The sequence below is a fragment of the Lepidochelys kempii genome, chromosome 5 (assembly GCF_965140265.1).
Source record: "Lepidochelys kempii isolate rLepKem1 chromosome 5, rLepKem1.hap2, whole genome shotgun sequence".
NCBI classification, from domain to species: Eukaryota; Metazoa; Chordata; order Testudines; family Cheloniidae; genus Lepidochelys; species Lepidochelys kempii.
The window spans coordinates 43,578,523-43,601,269 of NC_133260.1; the positions used below are offsets into that span (position 1 = coordinate 43,578,523).

The window sequence follows — 22,747 nt, forward strand, 5'->3', positions numbered from 1 at the left end:
CCCTTTTTTCACACAGTTAGCTTGCTAGATCCTGTTTAGAGAGCCCCATCTCATGCCAAAAACATTGGAAGGAGGGGAATCTTTTGTCTTAGCAAAAAGACAAGTTCAAGATAAACTATTTAAAAATCTGTTTTTCAAAACTGTTTCTCCTAATATTTTTTTTCTGCCAGTAAGAACAAGTCATAATTTGGTTAAAATGCCTGTTGAAGGCCATTCTTGAGCCTAGAAGAGTGTATAGGTAAATACTGTATGCTAGATTTGTTAGCTTTTGTAAACTTTCTTGGTATGATGGATGATTTTAGATGAGACAAAGGTAACCAACACAGTAAAATAATCTGTGTTGTCCAAATTCTACAGATATAACATTTCCCAGTATTTCCCAGTATGAGTACCCCTCATCCGATGAGGTGAGCTATAGCTCACGAAAGCTTATGCTCAAATAAATTTGTTAGTCTCTAAGGTGCCACAAGTACTCCTTTTCTTTTTGCGAATACAGACTAACACGGCTGCTACTCTGAAACCTTTAAAAAGAATAGTCTGTTATTTTCTTAGGAAGGTATTCTAGGTTGCAAGAATATTACACTTTGCAATAATGTTACAGTACAGCAATATCAGGATGTGTGTTGAACCCAACAAATGTGTCAGGATTTAACTTGGTTTTAACAGCATTGCATGCATTAATGCTGGTGAGCCTGTAAAATGATACTTTCATTATTCTCCAAGGTTTCACTATTTCCACATCATACTGCTCAAATTCTCAATGAAATCATAAACCAAAAATGTTCACAGACTATAACAAATTTTAATAAATGATGAACTGAAAAAAGAAAAGTTTCTCATGAATTCCTGCAGGTTATTTTTCAACTGTTTGTTTCAGATTGGGTTTTTTAATTTGATGAGTTTGTTTCAAAATTGCTAAAGTGATTTGATTCTTTTGAAGCTTTAACTTCAGCACTTCTCATAGTTACTCTTTTTTGTAAAGTAGGTTGTGTAAGAGCTTCCTGTCACTTTTCCATTTAGTTTTCGAAATCATTTTTATGTTATGGTGGTCAGTAGGTTACCATGAGAAGAGGCAGAAACTCCAGGTAATCCATGGAGGTTTTATGGATGTTTTTGATCAGAAATAGATTAATTTATTTCAGTATTTAAAGCACTTTATAATAAGTGCACATTAATCCATAGAAAGTTAAATTATAGAGATATTCCATTGAAATTCCATATTACCATCCCAAAAATATGAAACAGATTCTTAATGATGAACCTTATTAAAATACAGTATACTAAAATCCAAACAATCCTCTACTTGTTACAAAGTGCTGCTAAATACACTTTTTTGTATTGAAGAGATTTGTATCTTTGCTAACAACACTCAGTCTCAGGTTTCAGCCTAATATGTATTTGATATATAGTAATTAAACTCCTAAAACACAAGTTTTTGATGGAAATGCTCACAGAACAATAGCAATGCCAACACAATAGCACACATTTCTCACTGAACAAAAATGCTGAAGAAATATATTTATCCATGATTTTGCAGCTAGTTCGCTAGACTTCGACATGCCAGCCTGAAATGGTGATTGTACCTCTTCATGCTAATTAACATTTTCTTTTACCAAGGATTTAGCTTTGAATTTACTGAAGTATTTTTGTTTAGAAATCACCCACATGTTTTTCTCTGGCTCCCCCAGGTGGCGCATATGAAGTAAAGCAACACCAGTTCTTTCGTAGCTTAGACTGGAATAGTTTGCTGAGACAGAAAGCAGAATTCATTCCACAGCTGGAATCTGAGGATGACACAAGTTATTTTGACAGTATGTATTGTATAAAAATATGTTTGCATTTTGGGGGAATTTACGTAATAATTGTCTTTGATTTTTACCTTTCCTCAGCGTGGGTTGAAAATCCTGTTTGTTAGAACCAGTGGAATGCCAGTCTGACATTTCAGGAAAACTAATTTTTAAAAATAAAATTACCCTTTTAATTAACATTAAGCCTTGGAATCTGATGCTGCATGATAAGTTTAAATCATTTTTCCCCTTGTTTATAGCTCGTTCTGAGAAATACCACCATATGGAAACTGAAGAAGAGGATGACACAAATGATGAAGACTTTAATCTGGAGATAAGGCAGTTTTCCTCATGTTCACATAGATTTTCAAAAGTAAGTCAAGTGTTTGTATATGTTGGTTTGCATACACACTCAATGACTTTTGTGGGGTTTGAAAAGGGCTAGCAGTGTGTGTATGTGGTACGTTATTCCCTTATTGAATAATCCTGTGGAATTTAATAGGGATGAAACCAGTAGGGTTCAAATCAAAATTTAATATGGCATCTGTGAAAACGCTAAAACTCTAGAGAATGTAATAGAAAGTGGTATCCAATGATTGATTGGGACTGGTTAGCACATTTTGTTCCACAATTTTTGTTTTCTGAGTTACCGGTATATAGATTTTTTTTTGTGTGTGGCACATTTTGAATGCCCTAAACAGGGGCCGAACTTGGGAATTCAAAAAGGGGAGATTGCAGTAGTCAAATGAAAGATGATTAGGACCTGGATAAAAGTTAGCAGTTGGAAAGCAGACAGACTTTGGAGATGCTTTATAAGAAAAAACAGCAGACAATAAATGGTTAGAGAATTGAATGTCTTATATAATGGGCTTTTTATCCTAAAAGGTAGTCAGCACTGAGTTTCAAAAGCTTTCATTAATAGACATTTACTGTGCACCTTCTTCAGATACTGGTGTTTTTTCTCAAAAATATTTAATTAAAATCTAAAGCCAATGAAGGAAAGGAAAGCTTACATTTCTAATCCATTCATCCTGGTTTATATTTTCATAAATGTACACTCCATAATACCACTCCCCTATACTACAGAGACCATGCTAGACTGGAGGAGTGTGGGGCAGTAGTCTCATTGCAGGTCTTGCTATCCTGGTATGTGAGCTCTGTCCTGACTTAGCAGCATGAACCTGATTCAAAGAGGGAGGAATGAATGATTGAGTTCTTAATCTCCTCCTTAGAGGTGTTTTTTATCCTTTTGTAAGGAGTGAACCTGCAAGAGCAGCTTGATACCTTAAAACTTGCCAGTATGTCATTGTTTGTATCTCTAGCTGTGGCGTAGAGGCTGTAGAACACACAGCTGACAGTCTCTGTGTGCAGTTCATCAGCTGAACAACTGACGTTTTAGTACCAGAATTTATTTTTTCTAAATCTTTTAGCCAAGTAATTTATGCTCCTCTTCACAGTCCATTCCAATTCATTTTTCTGCTTCCCACCCCACATTGGTGGCCATTGAATTACTAGCTTGGGTGGCGGTTCTTTTTGATTGACTTTATGGTTAAGAAGCCATCTCAGAATGTGCATTGATCCTGTGATCTAAAAGCCCAAGAGCATTTATGGATTTTGTTTGCAAACTTGGAGCTCACACAGTGAAGTGGTGAGAGAAAGGTGATGGATTCATAACTAAAAGATGTTATTCATGACCCTGTAGCTGAGGAACCAAGAAAATAAAATTGAAAAGCATTTCAAGAACACAAACTCCTAGACTTTAAACCTAAACCACCTCAGTCCTTTTAAACTCCAGGACACTGCATAAGCGTGTATCCAGAGCCCTGCATTAGATGTGTTTTCCTGAAAATCTCTTTGTATCAAATGCGTGTTAATGATGCAATTTTTTTCTGTAATAGGTTTTTAGTAGCATAGATCGAATAACTCGAAATCAAAGTGAAGAAAAGGAAGATACAGGAGACAAAACAAAAAATGTGACATTGCCATCTGTGGAATCTTTAAGCTGGAGTTCAGAATATTCTGAAATGTAAGTAGAAACAACTGTCAGAGAGTTCAAATTCAAGTTAACAGCCATTAATGATTGCTTTGTAGCCAGTCACTTCCACTATGATTGGCCTTCGCTTAAAAAATATCATTAAACACGATTTGTGTAAATGCTGTTTTAAATTCAGGCAACAGCCATCTACATCCAACTCCTCTGATACTGAAAGTACCAGGCAGCGGCACAGTTCAGGTTTGCTTCCAAAATTGGCCATATCGTCTGAGGGGGATCAAGATGAAACCACCTGCTCAGGAGGATCCCGGGAGGAGCAAGAAAAGGCTGCTTCTTTAAGTGAGGAGGCTGCTCAAGATGAGCCTGAGGTCACCACTCCAGCCAGTACCATCAGCAGCTCAACACTATCAGGTAAGGAGCTTAACTTCTTATACTGCAGGGGACAGAGGAGGACGGTAGACCTCCTCCCACCCATCTACCTCTTTAATACTATCTTATCTCCCTCCTTCTATTTGTCACCAAAATCCATGAGTGTACTGTACATTCCTGCTGCCAAGACTTCTCCACCTCTCCCTTAGCTCACTGCTTGAGTCTCTCCAATCTGCTGTTCTCCTGCTACATGTAATTAAACTATCCACAACAAATTCACAAATTACTGCTACTACTTAACTGCTGAAAATCAGTTTTTCCTCCATATATTTCTCTTTAGCTGCTTCAGCTCTGTTCTACTCACGTTTTCTTACTTTGTATGAACTTTCCTTTACCAGCTCCTTTTCCTTGTAATGCAGGTTCAAGAGTTCTAGATCATAGACATTAAAATAAGGTGTTTTGTGTGTGTGTGTGGTTGGTGGTAATTTACAGACCAATACGAGGCATAATTCAAGCTGTTTGCTTGGGTTTTTTTGTCACTTTAAGATATGCAAATGTCAGTTAAATTAGAGAATATATTTTTATTTGCTCTACAAAGTGCTAGCAGCAGGGATGTTCCTTGATCTGTGAAATTGCTGGGCTCTTATTGATAGCCGCTTAAATAAAATGGCTGAGCTTTTCTATGTGCCCATCCCGTAAGGTCACAGAACTCTCCTGCATCCATCACTGTACATTTCAACAGGTCCTTTGCAGTAGATCAGCTGGTATAAGGTTTTTCTCCGTTTTTATTATTTTAAGTGGTGTTCTCCTCCTTCCATGATCAGTAGTGTCTGAAATGGTATCATTTTATCATAAATAACAAAGTACATCATTGTGCTTCTGAGTCTTAAATTACCAACTATTATACGCCCCATACTTATGTTTGTGGTACGCGGCACAGAACTCACCCCCTGCCCCCGCCAAACACCCAAAACTTAGAAAGGGAATCCTCCTTGGTACTTTAATGCTTTCACAAGGGGTGTTTTCTTTTATTGTTAGAAGAGCTGATTGGGCTGGATGCTGCAGTAAACCCACACTCAAATCTCCCATTGACCTTAGTGGGAGTTCTACATACAGAATAAGTGTACGGTTAAGTCGTAGAAGTTGTGTGTCGCCTGTCTGTGCTACCAACATGCTGAAGATTTTATTTACATTTTAATTATGTCAGTGATGTAAAACCATGTCAGCTACTATTACTTCACCTTACCCTGTTAACCTTTGTAAAACCTGTAATTCTTTAGTCGTTTTTATTTTACCTGTAATATTGTGTGAACTTGTGAACTAAAATACATAGTCCCACCTTGCGATTGCATTGTTTTCCTCCCCCTGACCCCCAGTTTCCCTCAATGTGTTTATCCCTTCTTCTTTGTACAGTTGGCAGTTTTTCAGAGCACTTAGATCAGATAAACGGAAGAAACGAGAGTGTGGACAGTACAGATAATTCCTCAAAGCCATCCAGTGAACCTGCCTCTCATATGGCTCGTCAGCGATTAGAAAGCACAGAGAAAAAGAAAATATCTGGAAAAGTCACAAAGTCCCTGTCTGCCAGTGCTCTGTCCCTCATGATTCCAGGAGGTAGAAATAAATCTATTAGTATGAAATTGTGTGACTTGTGAATAATCAGTGTGGAACATGATCTAAATACAAGGTTTCTTGAGTCCAAAATGGACTTGTCTTTGTTTCCCTTGTTTACCTACAAGCCTATGGTTATTCTCACAGGTCACTGTGTGGAGCACTCCATGTTTCAATCTTGTTTGCTTTCCTTCATGCTCCAGGAAGAAAGAAGAACTAATTTCTATTTTATAAACGTATATATTTTGTCTTTATACTAGAGTAAAAGTAAACCGTGATCTGAAGCTCCCCATACTTGTGGAGAGTGCAGAATCCAGATAAAAATGTCATTGTTGGACCCTCTCTGTATTATAGGCCAAATTCAAGATCGAAGCACCCCTGTACTTTGAGGGAGAGATTTTAATAAGTAGGGCTGGATCTCAGCTTTTCAGCCTGGACACCTGTCCATTTCAGACCCATATATCAAGCATGATATTTGAATATTTGTTAGTCTGGTAACCAACCCACTGCACTTGTTGTGCAAATGAAGAGATGGATTTGACAATAGCTTCAGCAGGGACCCTGGTCATCAGGCTAGTGGAAGTTATATACATTGTTAAAATGTTATGCTTGGTCTTCTAAGGCGAGGGAGGAAAGATGCTCTCGTAGTCAGGCAAGGAGTGTGAATAAAACATTAAACTCCCACCCCTTCCAAGAATCACAGTGGGAAAATGCACATATGATAACGCTGCGCTTGCATACAAATGCTGAGGGGAGACAAAAGCCAATCCACCCACTCCCACTGCAAAGGGTTCCCATGCATCACTCAATTTCTTCTCTCCCTACTTACTAGACAACTAAAGGAACAGTGTAAGCTTTTCTGTCTTCTGCACCATGCACTTGCTGCTCACAAATAGTGTCAAATGAGGGAAATCAGAGGAAAAGTCTGAAGAGCATTTGCCTGTTCTTGAATGCCTGCAGGCCAACCCACTGGCAATAGAAAGAATACTTAGCATTTGTAGTGCTGTGCAAATATTAACAATAATTAATCCTTACAACATACCTGTGAGGGAAGAGAAAGTATCCTTATTTTACAGATGGAGAAAGAGGGAGTATGATAAACCCAGGTCTGTGTCAGGGCTGGGGTTAAAAATCAGGAGTGCCCAATACATAATTCCTTGCTTATTCCTTGTATATGCTGCCTCCCCCAAACAGGATCTTTATATGATGTTACGTATGTGTTCCTGAGCAATCCTTTACCAGTAAGTCTAGAGTTTGTCCTGTGTTTCAGATTTTCTTTTTGAGGAGTGGCTGTAATCTTCACTTTTGGGGCACATTAGATTAGATGTTACAGCAGGCTGAGAGACTGATGACCGGGTAATTTACACATCCAGTTAGCACTCAGTGCTGTGAATCCAGCTGTGCAGTAGTTGTATGTTGAGCATCCTGTGACCCCTGTCACGAAAGGGGTTTAATAGTTCAAAGATGGTGCAGGTTGATTTGTTATTAATCAAAAGCATTAAATCAAGCTTTTCTTTTATTTTAAATTGGATATGGCTCTATGAAATCACATTGTAATCAGAGTTTAGGCATAATGTACTTAAAAAATTGGTAATGTAGCTATAAAACAAAATCCTCCTAGTGTGGATGCAGCTTATACTGGCAAAAAAGTTGTTTTTCATGCTTGTACAAATTCACGAGCGAAATAATCTAGGCCGGGCAACAGCCCTTTTATCCCGGTATAACTGCATCTACGCTAGGGCTTTTGTCAGCATAGAACTGTTATCAAAAAGTTGCACCCCTAAATATCATTGCTATACTGGCAAACATAAATATGTGGCCTTAATTAAACTAGCAGGACAAAAGTAATAGTGGTTTGCTGGGACAATGTCAAGTTATTCTTTTAAGTTGGAACTAAAATTAATGGTTTCGATTACAGTATTCATTTTAAATTGGAATTATCAGAAAAGCTACCCGAAATCCAGCTACATGAAAACTGTCTTTTTTGCTAGTGGACAGTTCCATTATTTTGGGGCCTACAAGTCTGTGTGATATATTTAGTAGAAAAGTTTACGACATTCCTTCTGTGTCTGTTTGTTGGGAAATAGATTGGAGACTTGTTTTTCAAAACAGAGTCTTTGATCACCTTTTTCCATTCAAAGAAAAAACAAACAGTTTACAGCTTGAGAATTAGAGGAGCTGGTGAGTAATAAAACAGTGCATGTGGTGGAAGAAAAAATCTATTCCAAGAGTAGATTGTCATTTCAAGCTTCTGATGAGGAGTTATAAAGACTAAATAAAATATAGAGTTTATAAATATTTTGAAAATATCTTTCCAGTGTCATTTTAATGTTGATCATGAAAGTGAAGTTTTGTGTTCTTAACAATTCAAGCATCGTTAAATAAGTTGCTTTTTATGCTATAAATCTTTATCCAGTTTATTAAGTTTAAAATTGTCACTGTTTTGATCTGTGTATGTTTCTGTAGAATTGGAATGTGCTCTAACAGGAAGTTCATCTGTTCCAGATGTGTTTGGTGTTTCTCCTTTGGGAAGTCCTATGTCCCCACATTCCCTTTCTTCAGACCTTTCATCCTCCAGAGATTCCTCCCCTAGCCGCGATTCCTCAATTGCTTCTTCAACCCCGTATCAACCTATATTAATTCACAGTTCAGGAAAAAAGTATGGCTTCACCATCCGAGCAATCAGGGTCTATGTGGGTGACAGTGATATCTACACAGTGCACCATATTGTTTGGGTAAGAATAAAATTTTCCTCAGCATTTCTCACAACAGAAGTTTGAACCTGATATATTTGCAGTTAAGAGCCTTTTCAAACTGCATCAGATTATATCTCACAGACAGTGTATCCACTTGTATGCAGTCATTATTTAAAGGGTGGCAATCTGGCAAATTATTTTTTTAGGGTGACATTTGTCCTTGTGCAAAGGGCCACCATTAATTAGAATGTTTGAATATTCAAATGATTTTCAAACTATATATTTAGTTATACATTTTGCAATTTGTGCTGTGTTGGTTAGTTTCATAAGCCACATGATATTGATTTTGTTCTCTGGCTGGATGAGTTCTATACTGAATCAACATAGTGTGAATTGCTAAATGAATTACGTTTATGACAATTCAGTATACAATTCAAAATTCATGCTGTGTTAGCAATTTATTTGTGTATGTTAGTTGCTTAAGATGTATTAGTTATTTAAGTTAATTACATATGTAATTAATTTATATAACTAGTTGAATTCAGTGTCTAAGCACAAATTGTATAGTTGATTATAATAGTCACAATTAGAATAATTTAAAGAAGAATATTTACTGTAGAAGTCTGCAAATAATTTTGAAGAATGAATTAATCTGTGGATTTTATTACCTGTTCATGGGACATCTTATGACGAGGAAAAAAAGATTAAACTGATTTAATAAATAATTATTCTTGGGTTACATATTCTCTTCTGGTCACTACTGAACTAGGCCAAAGGATGGGATATTGGTTGCTCTGTATTCATTGCCATTCATTCATTTTCTTGGAAATTGATTTCTTTTTACTGTAAAAAAATAAATGAACTAACAGATTTTTTTAATGAAATTTTGCTGGCAGTTTTTAATTTGGATGACACCTGTAGTCTGATTTTTTTATTTATTTTATTTATTTTTCAATTAAATTTAAAATGTCTTTATTTTAAATTACTACAATATTTAACTTTGAAAATATCCAGAGTGCTGATGCAGGAGCATCCTCTTCACAGAGTTTCTATATCTGACCATTTGAATTCAGTGCTTTGATGTTGCACTGTCCATACCAAAATCCCAGATATGAACCTTCCTAAACCTCTTATTTTTTTTGAGTGAAGGAAGGAGGCATGTACAGAAACTAGAGTCTGGATCTAAATATGCAAATAATCACTATCTTTATTATGGTTTCAACTAGATATATTAGATTTGCACATCTGTAAACTTTGGGGTATTCAAAATCTGATTCCACATCTGCACTCTCTGCTTTAGTGAGCATATCACTCACTTTTTTTATTTCATGCCAGGAATAATGGGCCTGATCCAAAGCCCATTGAAGTGAGTGGAAAGATTTCAGTGCGTTTTGCACCAACGTGAGCTATAAAACTTGGACACAAATGAATTCTTAAAGATGGAATGGACTGTCTGAATTCCTTTTTCTGATATCACATTAAGCCATCAGGCCATTTCAATGTAGTTTACTGTTTGAAAGTCAAAGTTTGTTTGCAGATAATTAGTTCATTAAAACAGAGCACTGTTCAGAAGAATGAGGATTACCATGAGTCTGCTTTGTTCAAAGAACTCTTCTCTTTTTCCCTAACCTCCAGAATGTCGAAGAAGGAAGCCCAGCTTATCAAGCGGGCCTAAAGGCTGGGGATCTGATCACACATATCAATGGAGAGCCAGTTCATGGTCTTGTTCACACTGAAGTCATAGAGCTGTTGTTAAAGGTACAATATTACTTTTTTAGACCAGCATTGTATCTTAGTTCATATTTTACACCCTACCTGTCTGGTGTACGTATCCCTTTCCTTCAAAGTTTAGTTATCAGAAAATTTATTTTATACTTGAACAGATCCTAAACTGATAGCTGGACAGATCTGGAAAGAAGCCACTGAATCCATAAGCACAACGAAGCCTTTCATTTCTGGGCTAGTGCTTGACACTGCTATTGATGTAGCAGGTAGCTAGGAGTACGTTCAGGATACTGACATGTCCACATTAAGCAACCCATTCTCCTTCCAAAAGTGAAGATAACGTTTAGTGGAGAAATAGGAAAGCATATTTCCTTTAATGTCATTAATTACGCTTTATGCCCATTTTAAAATGGAATCGGTAGAGAAAATTCCGAAAGAAAATAATTAAATAAAAAACATCTCTTGTTCTTTAAGATAAAGAAAGAAAAGTGGGGACCATTAAGTCTCAGATTCCAGAGGTCTCAAAAGTAGCAAGGCAACTGAGCTTCTAAGGTCCTGATCCTGCAGATGGATCCATGTGGACAAACACTTGAACATTTACACAGCTCCATTGGGGTTCTGCAAGGCAGACCAGGACTTGCCTTATTAGATCATTTTATATTTGTTTTTCCTTAGAGGCTTTACAGAGTTTTTCAGAGTTCAGTATTCTCTTACACATTGCTTCACTGTAGCTCATTATATTGCAGCTCTTCTATAATATTTGCAGCACAGACTAAAAGTAGGTCAGCATTATTTTAGACAGCAGTACATTTGCTTCCTACGTTATTAACAATTTCATGCGTCGAAATGAATAGTCAGTCATAAAAGTGGATTAGGAAGCCACACGTGTAACAAAATATAGAGATAATAAAAAGGTCAAAAATATATATTTTGCTCAGAAATAAATTTTTCTCCTCTCTGAAACCAGAGGAACTCTGAAATTAATAAATTGTGTGAGAAGGATATGTTATAGAATACTCAGTGATTAAATAATTTTAGGCAGCCAGTTGCCTATTGTAGGTTTCTTCACTGTTCTTTGGATGTGTGTTCCTTGTCTAAAGAATTAATGTAAATTTGAGTTTTTATTAGCCAAAGTAGTATTTTTTAAAGCTCATAAGAAATTACAGAAAGAAAAGAAAAAATGATTAGCTGATGGTATTTACAATATTCATAAGAGTAAATTCAGCATACGATGATGCAGTTCATCCAAAAACCAGACCTGGAATTAATTAATTTGATTTATCATCAGTCTTGTTACAAAGGAAAACTTTATCCTGATGCTATACTATTCTTGTCGAGTGGTTTTGTTATTAACATAGAACTATAGGTATTTATTTATTTTTCAGTCAGGCTTATATGCGAATGGAATTTTGGGACAGCCCATGGCAGTTCAGTTAAACAATTCCGAGAAGCTTTTAGCTTAAAATAACTAAGTCATCACTTGTGTAAACAACAAACATGTATAAATGTCTTTGCTGCTACTTGTTTGAGGCTGGCATTGAGGTGGGCTCTCCAGCTCAGCTGCACAGTTGCAATAACTGGTTTCTTGAGAGAGAGAGTGTGTGTGTTCACTGAAGTAGTTCACTCAAGATATAATGACTATAATTCCTGTAGTGGGAAAATGGGTGTGGGAGGGGAGTCTATTAAATTATTTCACAATTTGCAATTTTGGCCAACCCATGGTCTCCTTTTAACTAATTAAAATAATTGAAAATCTACACTAGTCCTGAAAATTACGGGTCTGGGCATGAAGGAAATTTTTAAACTTTGAGTCCCTTACAATGTGACCACCTTCACAAAAGCTTGACTGAGAATTGTCTGTGCTCATGTTTAATAGCAGGCACCTGATTTGAATTTGTAAGTGGTGAATACAGTAACCTGCCAATTTGTGTGTGTTTTGGTTCCTTGTGACTAGTCCCTACAACATGATTGATTCATAAGTATATAGAGTGCTTGCATACGTTGTCAGCTCCTACTCCCAAGTTGGAGTTGTGTTTTGGTGCATTTGCAGTGTAATGGAGCTTCCAATTTACAGGACAGTGGTTCTGTATTACTCACTCCAAAACATTCTAATCGTTTTGGCAGAGTGGAAACAAAGTGTCAATTACTACAACCCCCTTCGAGAACACTTCAATCAAAACAGGCCCGGCCAGGAGGAATAGCTACAGGAGTCGAATGGTTAGACGCAGTAAGAAAACCAAAAAGAAAGAGAGCCTAGAAAGGTGAGTGGTAGTTTTGTTTTATGACAAATATATTGCTTTTTCATGTGTGTGTAGGCATGTGATAATGTATGGTATAACCACATCCACAAAACGTCCTATTACACCATTGCTTTCTCTTTGACCTCCCACACTCATCTTTTTACCTTCATCCATTGTATCCCATGCTCATGAAACATCCTCCCCATCCTATTGTGCCAGGATGCCTCCCACTTTATCCTTATTTAAATCCCTCCTGAAGATGCACTGTTTCTGCAAGGCACAGAAATAGAAATGAGAGAGTGAATAACTGTGGTTGCCCCCTCTTTTGGGTCTTCCAGTGCATCTTTGTTTTAAATAACCTCTCTGAGACTAGAGTTGTCTTGTGTATCTTTTACAGCTCCAAACATATTGCTGGCTGTGAAGGGACATGCCCTCATACTGGCAGAGAGGAGACTAGCAAACTCCTCTGGGCCTGTCCAGTACCAATGAGATGCTCCTGCAAGGCCTCTTCTACCTGGGGCAGGAGTGGGTGGGTGGCACAATGGTTAAGAGCCAGACAGTGGCACAATGGTTAATGTGCCAGACAGTGGCACAATGGTTAATGTGCCAGACAGTGGCACAATGGTTAAGAGAACACTATTGAAAGTGGCTTCGTCCTGCCTGAGTTCCAGGTCACTCTTACTTCCCTGTATTTTCCCACAGACTCCCCTCTCTCATAAGGGAGGAAAGAGGGGAGAGGACTTTTGATTGTTTGCTACAAGAACCCCCTTGGGCATCAGCCAGGGTTGGGGAGACAGTGTGAGGGGCTGGAGGGCACCCTTCCCACCCCGGCCCCCCTTACTGGCACTAAACAATTCCATAAATTTTGGTATGGTCTTAAACTAAGGAAACAAAGGAATAATATACCAGATTTTACACTCATTTATATGTAACTCAAACTTTCTTTGGAAGTGTAGTGAGTAATTTTTAGAGATGGTAGATTGTGGTCACGTTTTCTATCCCATCTGTCTGCAATTCATCCTGTTTTCTAAAGCCTTAGCAGTTCTACAGTTTTGTACAATTCACTTTTGGGGAAGGTAATGGGGATGTTATTAAAAGCCAGCATTAAGAGCTCCTGCTGGGATGATGATTTGTGCAGCGTCTCTCCTGATGAATTCTGTACCATTCTCACACTAGGAGGAGGTCTCTCTTCAAAAAGCTAGCCAAGCAGCCCTCTCCCCTTCTTCACACGAGCCGAAGTTTCTCCTGCCTTAACCGATCCCTTTCATCAGGAGAGAGCTTGCCTGGCTCCCCAACTCACAGCTTGTCTCCCAGGTCTCCTACCCCAAGCTACCGCTCCACTCCTGATTTCCCATCCGGTGAGTTGTTGGGGAGAAAATTAAGGGAAATGGAAATATGTGCCACCTTCATGAAGCTAAGTCTGTACTGAATTCCAAATGAGAATAGTCAGCTATGTGAAATCCAAGACACTTTGAATAGTTTGATTTCATTTGGATTAAGAAAAACCATGAAACTAAGTCAAAGATTTTAGTATGGCACAGAAGCACTTAAAAGGAAACTGTGTGGTACGTTTGTGTACAAAATTTTATTATTGATCGTTTTTTTAAAATAGAAAATTAATAGAAAATAAAACGTAAAGAATGCATAAATCATGTCTAGAAACTACCTCTGGAAAAATTAAAACTAGTTGAGAGAATATTACTAATAAAGGAATGAAAATTACATTGGAAAAAACATGGCTAGATCATGAGACCAGTGTGTGGGGTATAATAAATGTGGATTACCATTGGAAAGATGGATGGGCATAGAGATACAGTAGACTTTAAATGTCACATCATTCTGATTTCTAGATTTTCCCCTGCCCTAGCCCCACTTTAGTTCTCTCATGATTTTAGCAACAGTAAAAATGAGTGGTGTTTTTGCTTCCTATCCATTGCTGAAGGTGTAAATCATCTGAAAGCTTGGAACTTTTCTTTGAAATGGCAGAAAATAATTGCTAATTTAAATATAAGGGAAAAAACATGTTTATAAGAGTAATGTTATTTTATAGTCCAGTAACATACAGCCTACCAAACCATGGAATGCTTTGGCAAATAGAACAAATGCTTATCAGTACATTTTTTGTGTGCTGCGTCCGTGTTAGTTGTTAGAGACAAGAGCTGAAGAACTTTCCTAGTTTTATATTTTTCTTTTTTAGGTACCAATTCCTCCCAGAGCAGCTCGCCTAGCTCAAGTGCACCCAATTCTCCAGCTGGCTCAGGTCACATAAGACCCAGCACTCTTCACGGGTTGGGTCCAAAGCTTGGTGGACAAAGATACCGGTCAGGAAGACGCAAGTCAGCTGGCAGCATTCCTCTCTCCCCTTTGGCACGAACACCTTCTCCAACACCCCAGCCACCATCCCCTCAACGATCTCCATCACCTTTACTGGGGCATTCAATTGGAAATTCAAAAATAGTTCAGGCATTCCCTAGCAAGATGCACTCCCCTCCAACTATTGTAAGACATATAGTGAGGCCAAAGAGTGCCGAGCCACCCAGGTCTCCACTGCTAAAGAGGGTCCAGTCTGAAGAGAAACTTGCGCCTTCGTATGGTTGTGACAAGAAACACTTATGTTCACGCAAACACAGTCTGGAAGTGACTCAAGAAGAGGTGAATAGGGAATTGTCCCAAAGAGAAATAACTCTTCAGAGCCTGGAGGAGAACGTGTGTGATGTACCATCACTCACCCGAGTCAGACCTGCAGAGCAAGGCTGCCTGAAACGCCCTGTCTGCAGAAAGTTGGGTAGGCAAGAGTCCGTTGATGAGCTGGATCGAGAGAAATTAAAGGTCAAGATAGTTATGAAAAAGCAAGATCTTGCTGAGAAACAAGATTGTCTGCAGAAAGCAAGCACTATACATGAGCCTTGTGGTGAATCAGAAAATCCTGCTACCTTAAGACTGGAAGAAAGAGACAAAAAAACATTTCAGAAGGCTTTGGAAAGATCAAATCACTTTGAAACTAAAATTACTGCTCTGGAGACTCCATCAGTAGGTGGCATACTCAAAGACACCCTTCACAAGAATGCAAACATGAGACCAAATGACTCCGTTCCTTTAGATACACACATGCCATGTCATGGGCCTCCTCTTCATGAACTCAGTCATCTCTCTTATGACTTCAAAAGAATTTCCCCTCCATGTACATTGCAAGATGTGCTACCTCACTCATCTGACAGGCTGCTAAATGGAAAGGGAGAAAACACAGATAAAAATGCACCAACAAAAGAATTTGTCAAATTTGAAAGAATAGATGGTAAGCTTGCAAATATTGATTATCTCAGAAAGAAAATGTCCTTTGAAGAAAAAGGTGACAGTCTCTGTCCAGTGTTAAAGCCCAAACTGACATCAAATGTTCATGAATGCCTTCAACTTAACACAGTCAGACCCATCAATATACAGCAGGATTCCACTACAGTTGCTGATAGCAGAGCATTTATTAGTAGTGCACATGCTGCTCAGATTAGCTCAGTTTCTTTTGTTCCTCTCAAAGCCTTGAATGGCCGAGTGGAAACGGGTGTGGAAAAATCAGCCCTGATTTCTACTGAGACTCCTGCCAGAAAAAGTCCATCCGAGTATAAACTAGAAGGGAGATCGGTTTCTTGTTTGAAACCAATTGAAGGCACTTTAGACATTGCCTTACTGTCTGGGCCACAGGCTTCAAAGACAGAACTGCCTTCATGCCTGCTACCAGAAAGTCAAAACACCAGCAATGATGTGGGTTCCTCCATGCCTCTGGTATCTCAATTCAATGGTGTAAAGGAGGAGACATCCTGTCAGAAAGAGGTAGTGTCACCCCGTTCAAAGTCTAATAAATCTAATCTACTAGAGCCCCAATTTTCACAGTCAAGCAACAGTTTTCAAAATGCACCAACAACCCCTGTGACCTCTGAACTAGAAACAGGAAAAAAGATTTCCAGCCCAGCTGCTACATGCAACATTTCTGTCAGAGAAGTTGATCAAAAGAGAGAGGCTTCCCATTCAAAACAGAAGGACCATGCGACTGAGGCAAAATTACACACCGTCCAAAATCAGTGTCTCCACACTGCCCTGGCATCTGCCACACCTTCCACAGTCCCAGGCACACCTGAAAAAACTGCAGCAAAAGAGAGGCAAACCCAAAAGGAGTTGCCTGTCAAGTACCCGGAGGCACAAAGAAATTACGAATCTTTCCCTGCGAAGGCCGAGGGGATCAGAGATTCATCTGTCAAGAAATCTACCCCAGATGCTTTTAAAACAAGCAACTCCAAAACCATTCAGAGAAACTCTGCTGACTTTGCCATTCCCCTTCAAACACATGGAACAACGAGAGTGCAGGCAGCTGGCTCTAAGGTGGAGTCTAAAGATGGCAAAGATCTACCAAAACAATTTGCCAAAGATGACATTACCCCTGCTGGTACTTCTGTAGAGAGGGACATGAACAAGCAGAAAGTGATGGACTCAAAGAGTGAAATGTCTTTGCCCAAAAGGCCTGTACAACAATCAGTAGAGTCTAATACTAAAAGTGAGAAATCACTTGTGTGTTCCTGTGTGCAGAAGGACAACTCCAAAGATTTGAGAAAGAAAGATCAGAAACAGTCCAGCAATACACAGCTTCAAACTACGGAGAGAGAGCTACCCAACCTGATAACTAGGCAGCAATTTAGCTCTTCAGGTTCCCCTTCTGTAAGAGAAATTGTAAACAGAAACTGTGTAATAGATGCTCATGTGCATTTAGGTGTTCAAGAGCAAGTCAAAGCTGGTTCAGCCTGCATGGAAAGCAGTAATAATAAATCCAGGCAAATAACTGAAACTTGTTCCTCTAAATTTAAGCACTGTGACAAATTCACATTTGCACAAAAACAGTACACTGCAAACATAAAAGAAAAAGAAACAGTTATTCAGCCCTCTGCTGGCTCTCGGAAAGATGGGAAACATGCCAATAAAAATGTGCAGGATTCTCTTGCTTTTGTTCCACTTTCTCAGAGAAAACTAAGCAATGAGCATGTTCAGGTAGAAAAGCCTCTGGGTCTGGAACGTGGGTCAGCACCTTCAATCCAAATCAATAGCAGCACTCCTGAAACCAAACCTAAATCCTCTTGTAACGGCCATGCACCAGCAGGCCCAGAAAACTCCAAGCATTTTCTAAGTCAGGAAACAGCAAGCTTCAGTGAGACTGCTGATCAAAAGCAACTCTACGTAAGTGAAAAGCAAAACATGCCTCCAAAGTTTTCCACTGTGAAAGACTGTCTCTTATTGAACAAACTGGCAGACAAGGGCCCCAGTAATCAGGCCATCACTGCAGACAAAAGACCTGAAGGACAAAAATGCACTGAAGCACTTTATGTTCAGAGTGACAATGGGAAATTGGAGCCCAGACTTTTCCTTAACTGTGACAGGGGGAAAGTAGCAGAAAAGGCAGCCATAGTTAGCAAAGGCTCTCCAGATTCAAAAGGGAAGGGACAAGTTAATCAAAAACAGTTAACAGATGCGAACAAGCAGATTACAGCAAAGCTTTTATCAGCTTCCACTGTGCAGAATTCATGTCATTCAGCTGTAACTCCATCAAAGCAGCTGATTTGTCCACCCAACTTCCCGGAATGTAGGCAAGAAGCATCTCGTTTGTCTTCAGCAAACAATGATGTGACTTCAACCAAGGTTAAAACAGGCTCACCAGAGCTTCCTGTCACCAGCTGCAAGGAACTGGAAAAGCAAGCCACCTCTTCTACAGAGGATGGTAAAAGAGAAATCACAAAGAGCGTTTCACTGTTGACCTTGCATAGCTCTGCTGTTCCAGTAGAAGCCCTTCATCCTGCTTCAAACCTTGGAAGTAAACCTGGAAATCAAGAAAAGCCTCTTTCTGCAATCAACACTGTGGATGTAAAGGGAAAAGATGCCATTCAAGCTCAGCCTCCTGCTGCGAAAAAACAGAATGTAGGTAAAGATTTACCCAGGTCAGTAACCACCCCTGATGGTCCTAATGCACTTTCATCTGATAAAGACTCAGTGCGGCAGAGGCGAGGAAAGGATGCTTCATGGAGCAGTCCTCACAAAAAGTCCTCTCAATAGCAGTAACTTGGCGGATATGACTTAGACTTTAACTGAAAATTGTTTGTGACTTGACTACCTTCTGAAACCAGCACTGTGTGGTATCTTTACACAGCAAAGCTTTCATGCCACTCCAGGAGGGGGTAGCATGTACAAAGAGAGGACCTTTTTCAAAATGCCTTCCCAAATGTAACCGGTAAAACTGTTACCATAGAGTATTTGTATAAAAGTACCTTTACAGTTGAGAGTTGTTGAGAAAAAGATTTTCTCTGTAAATATCTCATGACGTGTTTGGTTTTGAATGTAGCATATATACGTTGCTGCTGATTGCATTGTTTACTGTTACCTTTTCTTTAGAGAAAGTTGCTTTGCCACTTATATGCCATACTCAAATATGAAGCAGAATTACTGAAACTCAGACCTCGGATAAACACATACAAATATGGTCTGATTTAAAGGGAAAGAAAATAAGCCACATTTTTATGTGTTAAAAATTCTATATAGTGTTAAAAACAATAGAAAAAATATGGTGGCTTATTGTGAGGTTTTTATGTATATTTTAAATAACCACAGATTTTGATAGTACTGTATCTGGCTAATTGCTTCACCGGATCGAATGTAAGACCTAACCGAATCTCCCCAGTGCACAGTCCGCCCCTCATTTAGAATAGGCATAGTTACAGTGAAGGGCAAAGCCTTCGTTAACACTTCACCCAGTTGAGTAGCATTATCTGGTGAAACAGATGTTCTCATCTTGTCTTTAGGGAGGCTACCTGGGACCTTTGCTTCAGACAAGGCTGAAACTGCAAGCACGGGTGCTTAGTTTCTGCTGCAATCCTGTCTTGGCTCCCTTTTAGCTCTTTTAAATTCAGGCCTTTATAGAGGTGAGGCACAAGTAGAAGCAAATGACTTGCAGTACTATTCCCATCCCTGTTTTTTAATGAATTTAAAGAATATCAATTATCATGGTATGTAGGTTTGAGTAACTAGCTTCGTGCAGTTTAGCTTTTTTCTCTTTTATATGACAAGTCTGGTAAAAAGGAAAAAAGTGATTTCAGTATCATCATATCTTCACAAAAGATCAGGACATCTGATGCATTTTAATACATAGCTGCGGCCTTATGTTGTAGAGTAAACTTGCTGTTTTTAGCAAGTAATCCCTGGGTTTCACATTCATTTCTAAATGCATTGAGTAGCTCCGGGCATTTCATAACATGATCTCTTTATTTGTATGCAAAAAAAAAAAAAGTAAATACTGTAATTTAAAAAAGCAGCATTTTTGTAACGAAGGGACGTGTTGGAGCTATTTGGTGCTAGAATGTGACTGTCCTTATTACTTTTGCTAAGCCTTATTTAAATTTTGTATACTGTGGAACATGTTGAATTTGTCTGGTCATTCTAGTGCGGAGGTATTTGGTTTGTTTTGAAGGACAAAAGGTAAAGTTTGAAATATGTACAGGAGCACTACAGAAATATCCACACAGATGAGTATTTTATAATTACTGGTATCAATAAGATGGTATTTTTGCTTATTTGTGTTAAATATCCATATAAGAGCCAATCTACTATCAGTTTCCTCTGGAATTTCTTTCTCTTTCTAGAGCTATACAATTTTTCCTCAAAGCACAGTGTAATTTAGGCTTGGAGATTTGTAAGGCACCTACTAGTGTGTTAATTTTCCACCCCCATTGGTTAGTTGGGTTTAGATTCATTCCAATTAAAGATAAAATTGCCAGCAAGTCCTCCTAATTTTTCACACTGCGCTATTACATTCATTTCTTTTTCTGTGCTCTCACAGAATACAATTGGAGAAAATAGTTTTGAAAAATTTTGAAGAGAAAGTGGTCTCAGCATTTACAGTATATATCTGTGCTTTGGCGGTTGTTTATAACCAAACACTAATGCACTTAGGTATCATGACATTTCTGGCTGGGAGGTATTTCCTAGTTTACAGTCTTTTGCATTTTTAAACTGTCCTCTTGTTTCCTTTAAAACACACCTAGCTATTTGTTTACAAATGTATCTTTTATGTATATTTTGTATAGTGCATTATCACTTCTGCCAAATAAGGGTTGTTGGTTTTTTGTTTTGTTTGTTTGGGGGTTTGTTGTTGTTGGGTTTTTTTGTTGCATTTTGGAAGCGTAACAGTGCTTAAGCTCGTGTTCATGTAGTACCTGTTGTTGGAGTTTACCTTACCAGTGAACTGTTCGAGATCCTTTCACCTGTGTACTAGATGGTCTATCTTTGTGTGATTGTTGATTATGACGTGCTCCTTTGTAGACTTCCTGCTGTAGATTTATCAGCTTACAAAACCAGTTTGTTAGGATCTGTGCAATAAAGTGTTTGCAGTCTTATTTTCTTTAAGAAACTCCCTATGGATGTCATAATTGTTGTATATTGAACAAAAATATTTATACTTATGCAGTTGCATAAAACTGAAATAAAAATTGAGCATGAAAAGATAGTCATTAGATTTCTTTAATCCCCTTTTCGCCCATCACTCAATGCAGTTCTGTACTACGCTGCATTTACATGTGATTCGATGGCACATGCTCTAATTTATTAAGTTCTGGTGTGATCTAAACTTGTTTCTGTTAGTTTTTTCTTATCACCAAGCCAGTTTTGGAACAGGCTAACCAAATATTTTGCGTGGGGCAGCATGCTCTAGCGCAGGGGTTCTCAAACTGTGGGTCAGGACCCTTCAAGGGGTCATGAGGTTATTATGTGGGGGATCATGAACTGTCAGCCTCCACCACAAAACCACTTTGTTTATAATAGTGTTAAATATATAAAAAAAGTGTTTTTAATTATAAGGGGGGGGTCACACTCAGAGACTTGCTATGTGAAAAGGGTCACCAGTACAAAAGTTTGAGACTCACTGGAATAGTGGTTAGAGAAGGGGATTAGGATTCAGTTTCTCTGGGTGATCTCCCTAACTCTGCCGCTGACATGCCATGTGAGCTGGGGCTGGTTAGGTGACCACTCTGCCTCAGTTTTCTCATCTGTGAAGTGTGAAACTCTCGTGAATTAATTGCAAGAGATGTGATTTCTAAGTAAAATTAGTCTGACTCGTGATCTCGCGATAAATTTCTCAAATGTCAGGATTTCTTTCCCTCCCGCTCTCAGCCATCCCCGGGTCTGACAGTGGGAGCCCCTCCTCATGGGACGTATGACTGATTTACTGTACTGTATCTGGACCCAAGATCTACATAGTCCAGTGTCCTGTCTCTTGACAGTGGCCAGGAACAGATGCTTCAATTGAAGGTGTAAGAACCCTCCACTGCATACATGTGGTATTTGTTCTCATCTGATAGAGACTGGAGAAAGCCCTGAAGCACAAGTTTCAATATCCCTTCCAAAATGTTATCTTTAATTACAGTAACTCTGGATATACCTGATGTCTGTGTAAATATGCAATCCCTCTTTGAATCTTAAGTTCTTGGCCTCAACAATTTCCTGTGGCAGCGTGTGCCACGGCTGAATCATAGGCTGTGTGCAGAAGTATTCTCTTGTGTTGTTTATTGAGCTTCCCATCTTTTAATTTCATTGAATGTCCCCTGATTCTTTTATTATGAGAGTGAGAACAGAAGTAGAGGGACTGAGGGGGCTGTGAGCCATGCGGGAGCATCCTTAGCATTCCTGGCCCCTTAGGGCGAGAGAGAGAGAGAGAAGGGTACTGTTTGTAGGAGAAGTGGAAAGCGGGTGGGGCTCCTGCTGGGCTGAGTCCTTAGCCTGGGAGTGATTGAGTCCTGTCCAGCCCCTCAGTAAAGGGCATTACGGAAAAGGGTACACTGATCTTTATTGCTCCAAGGAGGGTGGTTCATTGAGACAGTGGTATTCTCCAGATTTGGACAGTGGGATGACTTGAACACAGCTGATCATCAGTTGTTAGGAAATGCCTGACCCTCATTATTGCTGCTATTAAGTCAAAACTGCATTGTTCCCTCAGTTATTTCCCCCCTACAAAACCAGGTGTCAGTGTCATTATAGCGATATAGTTATTGGTTAAACGAGGACTGTACAAAATACATAGGAAGACAGTCGCTGATCTACAGCTCTTTGACAAATCTCCCAAGTGTCCAGCATCTTGCTTGACATACGTGTAGGCCACCCCTTGGATGACCAGATAGCAAGTCTGAAAAATCGGGGTTGTGGTGTAATAGTCTTATATAAGACAAAGCCCCTAATATTGGAATGGTCACCCATGACCTACACTAAATGCCATGCTGGACTCTGAGCAAGCAGAAAGGTAGAAGCTGC

General features: G+C 38.9%; 1 protein-coding gene across 5 annotated transcripts in view; it reads left to right on the forward strand.

Moving 5' to 3' along the window:
- MAST4 (microtubule associated serine/threonine kinase family member 4) overlaps positions 1–20,937 on the forward strand; it is a 445,876-nt gene extending 424,939 nt beyond the window's left edge. For all 5 annotated transcript variants that reach the window (XM_073344102.1, XM_073344105.1, XM_073344103.1 and 2 more), the window contains 10 exons: positions 1,689–1,811; positions 2,048–2,160; positions 3,686–3,813; positions 3,959–4,191; positions 5,563–5,763; positions 8,266–8,495; positions 10,092–10,214; positions 12,306–12,442; positions 13,598–13,779; positions 14,619–20,937. In XM_073344102.1, coding sequence (XP_073200203.1) covers positions 1,689–1,811; positions 2,048–2,160; positions 3,686–3,813; positions 3,959–4,191; positions 5,563–5,763; positions 8,266–8,495; positions 10,092–10,214; positions 12,306–12,442; positions 13,598–13,779; positions 14,619–18,508 — 5,360 coding nt within the window. In that variant the 3' untranslated portion in view covers positions 18,509–20,937. The remainder of the gene's footprint in view (positions 1–1,688; positions 1,812–2,047; positions 2,161–3,685; positions 3,814–3,958; positions 4,192–5,562; positions 5,764–8,265; positions 8,496–10,091; positions 10,215–12,305; positions 12,443–13,597; positions 13,780–14,618) is intronic.
- The last annotated feature ends 1,810 nt before the right edge of the window (positions 20,938–22,747 follow it).